An 8,321-nucleotide genomic window follows, 5' to 3' on the forward strand; every position below is an offset into this window, starting at 1 on the left:
TTGCCCCGTCGACCTCGTGGCAGATCTGAAGACGGAGGCCGGATTTCATGTGGTACCCACCCCAAGGCCATGACTTCCGGCGTTCTCGTCGGTGTGGTTGGGGTGGCAGGGCAGGGGCTCGTCGGGAGAAATCCCTGGGCCGGCGGTGGCGGTCACGCGGCCGGCGACGTCCCGGACGCCGTCTTCTCCTTGGAGGCGATGCGTCGAGGTATATCCCCCCTCCCTCCTTCCTTTGGCACCCGGGTGAAAACCCAAATCCCTGGATTGGGCGGCGACGGCGCTCCGCGTCGTGTTTCTTCTGAAGGCACCGCCTTGGGTCGGTGGAAGGTGTCCGTGCTGCGTGGGTGTCCCGAGTCTGCGGTTGCGGCGCTTTGCCGTGTCTTCTCCGGCGATCTCCGTCCCGTGCTGTCGAAGTCTTTTGGGTGGCCGGTGCGTTGGCCGGCGGCGAGGCCTCGTGGTCCGTCGCGTGTGGTGGTCGTGTCCGGTTCTTAGTCCTTGGTTTGATGCCCCCGGTGCTCATTCGTGCTCTAAGGAGAGCCGCCCGCTTGCCGACGGTCCGGCGCCCACGATCCAGTGGCGAGAAGGTTGGGACCTTCTTCGGAGGTGGAGGCGGATGGCATTCCGGCTGCGATGCGACAGACTTGACGGTGGCAGGATTCCCGGTGGCGAGCTTCATGGCGTTGTTTCTCCTCCGCTCTGGTTCTTCCTTGAGATGATGGCCTCGATGACAAGTTGTTTTCTTTGTAATCTTTCGTTTGCTTGTTCATCGATGTTTGTAAGCTGTTCTTCAGCATCCTGTAACACTTGCCGGCAACGGCCTTATTAATTTAAGGCAGGGCTACGGCCTACTCTTTAAAAAAAATCAATTACATGACACTAGCAAAACGATTGACTCAGCCTCGATCGGGGCAATGAATCAAGAGAACTGGACGTTAGACGAGTAGCTGGTGTCGCCCTTCCAGCGGTCCAGCCATTGGGGATGACATTGTTGGCGACGAGCGTCTTGCCGGACTCGCTGGTGACGCGCAGGGAGAGCGGCCCCAGCAGCGCGTCCCTGGAGTCGCAGCGCCAGACGGAGCCCCAGGAGCGGTACATGGGCTCCCATCGCCCCGTGGGGCGGCCGTTCATGGAGCGCATGAGGTCCATCTTCACCACGGTGCCGTCCCGGTTGGCGTACTGCACCAGCACCGGGAGGTAGTTGGGGTTGGCGCCCCACAGGACGTAGAAGCCCAGCTTCATGCCGGCGAAGTTGCAGAGCACCCTCCTGAACTGCATGTCGATGATGCCCGCGTGCCGGAGCTGGTCGTTCCGGCCAGGCGTCGCCAGCGCGCCGAACGCCGTGCCGCTGAGGTCGAAGTGGTACTTGGCCACGGGGTAGTAGTTCATGTCTGTGATCACCACCGTCTTTGTCTGGCCGGAGCAGGAGGGGTTGTTGGCTCTCGTGCATCGTATCTGGTAGCAGGTGCCCGCAGCCGGCGCCGCCTTGGAACAGGGGCTCGTTGCCGCATGACGTCATGGCGGAGAGTGGGTACTGGTTCACGTTCTTGAAGCCACAAGCACCACCTGCAAATAGATCGATCGGTATTATTGGTACTTGCAAATAACTGCGTGATGCAAGACCAACATGCATTGCGTCGTCGTTGCGTATGAGCGTACCGTTGTCATCGGGGCCGGCGCCGTTGGGCCGGCCGTACCAGGTGGCCTTGGCGGGGAGCCAGCCGGAGTTGTAGGATCTCGCGGCGGAGATGCTGTAGTCGACTGCAGAACGGACGGACGGGACGAGCATAGAGAAGAGTGCAACCAGCGCAATGGCGCCATTGGTGTTGGCCATATTGGCACAGTAATACTAGTATGAACCTCCTTACACTTGTACGGTATGTGTACTTGCTGTACTCCTGATTGTGTCTTGATCGCTGGGCGGGGGATGGCATTTATAGGCAGCCCAATAGGCAACAATCAGGTGAGAACGACGAGTCGGTGCCAGTTGCAGTTGCATCTGACGACGACGTGTAATGGCGTGTTAAGAACTGCAAGGTGCAAGGTAACATGGCTACGGAGGGAATCATGGAGGAATGGAGGCTCCGGTTTAAGTGTGTACGAGTCGGACGACTATGAGATCGCATCTTCAACGAATATGAAATACGGAGTAGAATACAGCCTGGAGGTGATCATCGAGTAACCGCTAATGATTGCCGTACATAAGCGAAAGTTCTATCGATCCAATGATCATCAACTAACCAGAATCAGATCATGGGGTTGAAGGCATAAAGTCAGACCATTGTTGTGCATTAAGATCTAGCCCCACGTTATACATTTTAAATTCAAATGATACAACACGCTTAATAGGTGTATTTAAATTAATGGACCGTGTTACCTAACGAACGTGCCATCAAACCCTTCTATAGGCTTGCGTCGCTCCCGGGTCGCTCGGGCGAAACCCTAGACGTCGCTGCCCCCTTCCTCCACCCCTTCCTCCCCTACGTACATCTCTCCCCGCCACCACCGGAGGAAACCGGCAGTGCAAAGCCCTTTCCGACAGATGGTGGTGGTGGGCTCTCATCTTCGAGCGCCTCTAGCGTGGCGGGGCCTGCTCCTCCTTGTGTGGTGGGATCTTCAGCCGAGCTTAACGGTGGCCCTAGATGGGTCGGCTTGTTTGACAAACATGGACGTTGGGGCGGTGGTCCCCGACTTATTCGATGACCTCGACGATTGTTGTGGCCGCACGGACGACACGGCGCCCGGCTCGTGGGACTCAGTACGGCTCAACCCCTCATCTTCACATGATGCGTGTGGTGGTGGTGGTCCATGCCGACATCCTCGATCCGCTGTTGGGAGCCGGCGGGCGGCAAGTGTGGGGGCCTGCCGATCTACCTAATGAAGGAGGCGGCTCGCGCCAAGACGGTGTTCTGCTTGATGACGACCCTCATTGATCTAGCCGGTGATGAGTTTCGGAAGGCTCCACCGATGATCTCCTTTGGGCGCTTGATGCTGGTTGATAGCTCCAAATTTCTATGCTTTTTTACTATGGATTCTCCACCACTTATCTCTTGGTTTCATTGGTTTTTCATTAGATTTTGTGTTTCAACTAATGCTAATATCGCAATTCAGGCGAGACCTTGTTTTTTAGTTATGTATTTCAGGAAAACATCATTTCTGGAGGATCCGAAGATATTTACGGGCTAATTGCAACGAAATAAAGACATTTCCTGTTGAGGCCAAATCCATCCTGCCGATCCAGGGACTTTAGCGGGCATCAATACGGGCGGAGGTGACTGTACCGTCCAACCGCATCGGGCGGTGCCGCCTTCCCTTATCAAATCAAACCCTTTTCGTGAACGGCAACAAACGAGAAACATAAGAGATCCGATCTGAAGAAGGAGAAGACCATCCTCGACTCCATCAAAGATCAATCTCATCAAGATCACCACCTCATCAATTACAACCCACTTGTACTCAGAGAGAGAGAGAGAGATTCATACTTGTAGGATTACTTGATCTTCAACTATTGTGGCTTGCTACGATAATATCGAGATGAACTTCATTTACTTTGCTATGATATCATTATATTATTCTCCTCTCATGTGTGTGTAGATCCTATTGGCGTGGGAGATGTAAGGGATTGGTGATATATGATGTGCCTATTTTATTCCATCTATTTGTGAATTTATGATTAAGATGATTATATATGAGTATGAATATTCATGTGCACCTAGTGTTGTTATCTAATTTAAGGGCCCATATAGCATGATCTCAAGAACTCATAAACATGAACTTGTGTGCTAGTGAATCGGCAACCCCCCGAGTGACACGACCGATATCAAAGAGAATCTAGCAATACTCGAGGAATCACAAGGAACCACCAAGCTTAAAGGTTTACTCCGGTTTAAACATCTTAATAGATGCGTTGACCATGTCTTTGGTAACAAGAGTAGGATTACCGAAGGAAGATGAAATATACCAAGAGTAGTCTTTCTCTTATGGGTTGCTTGCCTTCTTAGATAAAATAGGAATAATCATATTCACTTATCACTTTTATTCTACCAAGCATATTCACTATCGCCATGAACCGAATCACTCAAATGTCTACCTTTTCATCTCGTAAACCCATTTATTTCTTATTAGCTGTTTAATTTTATGCACTTTACTTTATTGCATTATCAACACTCCAAAATCCTATCATTTATACACCAATTTTCATTTCAATTCTTACAGTCATTCACCTAAGACTTGTGACACCTTGGGTGTGACAGAAACACTGCAGATGAACATCCTCCTATGCTCCTTGTTGGGACACGATATAAAAATCGGAAATAATACTTCCAAGAAAATATACACGAATGACCCGCGTTCGGCAGGCCATCACCGGCATAGGCGGACCTGCAGTGATTTTCAAGCCCGGGCAAACAGGCTTAATGTTCTTATTTTTCGTTAAATACATATGAAATATAGGCAAAAATATACTTGCCGGCCGGCCGGAAGTCCAGGCGGCTGCCCGGGCAAGAGGGAGGGTAGATCCGCCTATGATCACCGGTAGATTGCTGCATCGGATGAGATTCGATCGTGCGCACCCATATTTCTGGCCGTGTGGCTTCAAGAGGGACTCGACGCGAAGCTTCGGTGTTCCGTTGCCATCATGGAACATGTTGGTTTTCGATCTCCATGAAGAAGATAGGCGCGAAGATTGTTATGGCGGGCTGAGGTCTGAAGTCTACTAATGACATACAGAAGTCTTCATGGCGAAGATGACTTCACTTGATGGTTCTTGTCTTGCGTAGTGACACAGATAAGCGGGGGCGGCAACATAGAGGAGTACATAGTCTTGTCTTCCATGGTGAAAATCCAAGTTCTGATCTTAATTGGTTGTGTCTAGCAATGATCTTGTTGAAGGCATTGTTTTGAGAGGTAGGACTTGCTCCAGGGTGAAAATCCAGAGTTGTCTAGCCTTAATCGGTTGTGCATGGTAATGGCCTTGTTGAAGCCATTGTTTTAAGAGCGCGAATTTCGTATGCTATCTTGGCAGTGGTTTGTGTTGCAGCTACAAGGTTTTGATAACCATAGTGAAATCTTCGTTTTTCCTTCTTATTAGTAGAGTTGTGTGTATCTGTAATATCTTTAAGGGTTAATTAGATATATGCCACTCCAATTCATGCCTATTCGAAAAATGCCACTCCAATTCTCAAACTTCGAAATATGCCACTCCAATTCTTCTATACGTTGATAAATGCCACTCTAGTGATTTGGCCTCATTTTTGTTCAGAAACCGTATACCGTATTTTCTCCCGGACGAATTTGCCCCCGATCCCACATGTGACTAAACCAACACAAGCAGCCCAGCTCCATCCTCTCCACTCTCACTCCCGTTCCTTCTGAACACGTTTTTGCCTTCGCTGTCGCTCAAACAAGAGCACGACGAGGAGCTGCTCTCCGTGCCATGCCGGCGGACCACTACGGGAAGGAAGGCTGTTAGAGCTCGTAGCTGTGCGAGGAACAGGGGAAAGACGAGACGCGGCAGCGCTCCCCGCGGGGACACATCGACGAAGCTCCAGCTTGGGACGGGGCAGATGTTGTACCAATGAGTAAAGGCACGTCGACGCGCGGAGGGCTGCGGGAGGCGTGGAGATGGGTGGAGGTGAAGGCGCCGACGGGAAAGGCTGCGGCAGCGGTGGCGCTCGAGTTCTTCGACGCTGTGGTCGAACCAGAGAAGAACAGCCTTTGGATGTAGATAGGATAAGGATGTGGGCCCAGGGGTAGATTCGTCCGAGAGAAAATACAGTGACCGTTTTTCTACCAAAAACGAGCTCAAATGTGTACAATGGCATTTGTCAACGTATAGAAGAATTGGAGTGGCATATTTCGAAGTTTGAGAATTGGAGTGGCATTTTTCGAATAGGCATGAATTGCAGTGGCATATATCTAATTAACCCTATCTTTAAACATTTCGTTGTTGTAGTGGCTGAGTGTAGTTGATATTTTCGCGATAGCAATTTATTCATGCTAACGAAAATAAATCAAACCCTTCTATACAGCGTTCGGCAACCCGGTAACAAATTCCCAGGCGCTCTCAGAGGACGAGCGCAAGTGAGCTCAAGCTGGTATCCACCGCCACCTCCCATTACCTTGTTTTTGGCCCAAAACAAGCAAACTCTCGGACTATTACTAGAACCATCCTGACCACTCTAAACGCATTTGGTACTCTGGGCCAAATTTGATGCTCCATATGGGTAGACTTCGTAGATGTTAGCCCGTTGCAAACGAGCCACTTGCCACTTTCAGCTGTTCATCGTGAATGCATTTTATGTACCAAGGAGGGAACTCTACCCCCACTAGGTAGGTTGCAAACATGCTTTACAGTCGCACACATGAGCATACTATAATAGGCTTTTTCATTAGAGTGGTGGGGTTAACTAGCATGCTGGCTGGATAAGAACACATTCAGTAATATTTAGTTTATCACACGCACATCACACAATTAACGCCAATCAAGTAATCAACACGCCTGGAATATTACCCCGGTAGTAAATATGGATCAATTACATGACACTAGCAAAATGATTGACTCAGCCTCGATCGGGGGAATGAATCAAGAGAACTGGATGTTGGACGAGTAGCTGGTGTCGCCCTTCCAGCCATTGGGGATGACATTGTTGGCGACAAGCGTCTTGCCGGACTCGCTGGTGACGCGCAGCGAGAGCGGCCCCAGCAGCGCGTCCCTGGAGTCGCACCGCCAGACAGAGCCCCAGGAGCGGTACATGGGCTCCCATCGCCCTGTGGGGCGGCCGTTCGTGGAGCGCATGAGGTCCATCTTCACGACGGTGCCGTCCCGGTTGGCATACTGCACCAGCACCGGGAGGTAGTTGGGGTTGGCGCCACGCAGGACGTAGAAGCCCAGCTTCATGCCGGCGAAGTTGCAGGGCACCCTCCTGAACTGCATGTCAATGATGCCCGCGTGCCGGAGCTGGTCGTTCTGGCCCGGCATCGCCAGCGCGCCGAACGCCGTGCCGCTGAGGTCGAAGTGGTACTTGGCCACGGGGTAGTAGTTCATGTCGGTGATCACCACCGTCTTTGTCTGGCTGGAGCACGCAGGGTTGTTGGTTCTCGTGCACCGTATCTAAAACAACAATGGAGGAAAACATAGAAGGTCAACTTCCCTATATATACATGGCACATGGCAGAGTACTTAACGTTGATCGACATCGGTTTGAGTTCGACCAAGCTAATCATTAGTGATCAGCAATCAGCATCAACTAATTTAATCGACATTGACACATCGTCATTAGCTGACATTGTCGGCACCACGCGTGGCGTGGTAGTGGTAATAAGTTGCAAATTCCTAGAGCTGCCAGTGCATACTGTACCTGGTAGCAGGTGCCGCAGCCAGCGCCACCCTGGAAGAGGGGCTCGTTGCCGCACGAAGTCATGGCGGACAAGGGGTACTGGTTCACGTTCTTGAAGCCGCAAGCACCACCTGCAAATGGTAGATCGATTAGCATTATTACTTCTACCGAGCTGGAACTTCTGCGTGATGCAAGAACGACATTGCGCCGTCATCGCATATGAGTTCAGCGTACATACCGTTGTCGTCGGGGCCGGCGCCGTTGGGCTGGCCGTACCAGGTGGCCTTGGCGGGGAGCCAGCCGGAGTTGTAGGATCTAGCGGCGGAGACGCCGTTGTCGACTGCAGAACGGACGGACGGGACGACAAGGGAGAGGAGCGCGACAACGACAAGCGCGACGGCGCCATTGCTGGTGACACCAGCCATATTTGGCAGTACGGTTATATGAACACCTCCTTAATTAGACTTGTACGATTTGTACTTGCTGGACTCCTGTTTGTGTTTTGATGGTTGAGCGGGACGGGATTTATAGGCAGGCAAAATGAGGTGACAACGATGAGTCGGCGCCAGTTGCAGTTGCGCCGACGAACGACGACGACGTGTAATGGCGTGTTTAGAACTGCAAGGGTAACATGGCTACGGACGGAATCACGGAGGAATGGAGGCTCCCGTTTAAGTGTGTACGAGTCGTACGACTATGAGATCTCATCTTCAACGAATATGAATTACAATAACATCCTGGAAGTGATCATCCAGTAACCGCTAATGATTTGAGTACACAATTGAAAATGTTTATTGCATATTTTTTGGGTGGTGGCGGTGCAGTGGAGAGGCTCCGGTTTGATTAATTGCAGAAAATCAGACCATTGTTGTGGCCTCCGGTTTGATTGCAGAGAGTCAGACCATTGTTGTGGCCTAAAAGTCAAGCTCCACGCTATATATTTGATGCAAACGATACTCTAGGGCTTAATATGAGTACATAAAACAA

General features: G+C 51.1%; 1 protein-coding gene and 1 pseudogene across 1 annotated transcript; both read right to left on the reverse strand.

Annotated features, from left to right (window-relative positions):
- Positions 1-916: 916 nt before the first annotated feature.
- Positions 917-1,831, reverse strand: LOC124656597 (annotated as a pseudogene).
- A 4,749-nt stretch (positions 1,832-6,580) lies between these two features.
- Positions 6,581-7,759, reverse strand: LOC124652801 (expansin-B2-like). The gene is made up of 3 exons (XM_047191843.1): positions 7,573-7,759; positions 7,356-7,465; positions 6,581-7,108 (listed from the first exon to the last, which is right to left on the reverse strand). Exons 1-3 carry the CDS (start codon positions 7,757-7,759, stop codon positions 6,581-6,583), a joined length of 825 nt encoding a protein of 274 aa, XP_047047799.1.
- Positions 7,760-8,321: the final 562 nt, after the last annotated feature.

The sequence above is a fragment of the Lolium rigidum genome, chromosome 5, assembly GCF_022539505.1.
Source record: "Lolium rigidum isolate FL_2022 chromosome 5, APGP_CSIRO_Lrig_0.1, whole genome shotgun sequence".
Taxonomy (NCBI): domain Eukaryota; kingdom Viridiplantae; phylum Streptophyta; class Magnoliopsida; order Poales; family Poaceae; genus Lolium; species Lolium rigidum.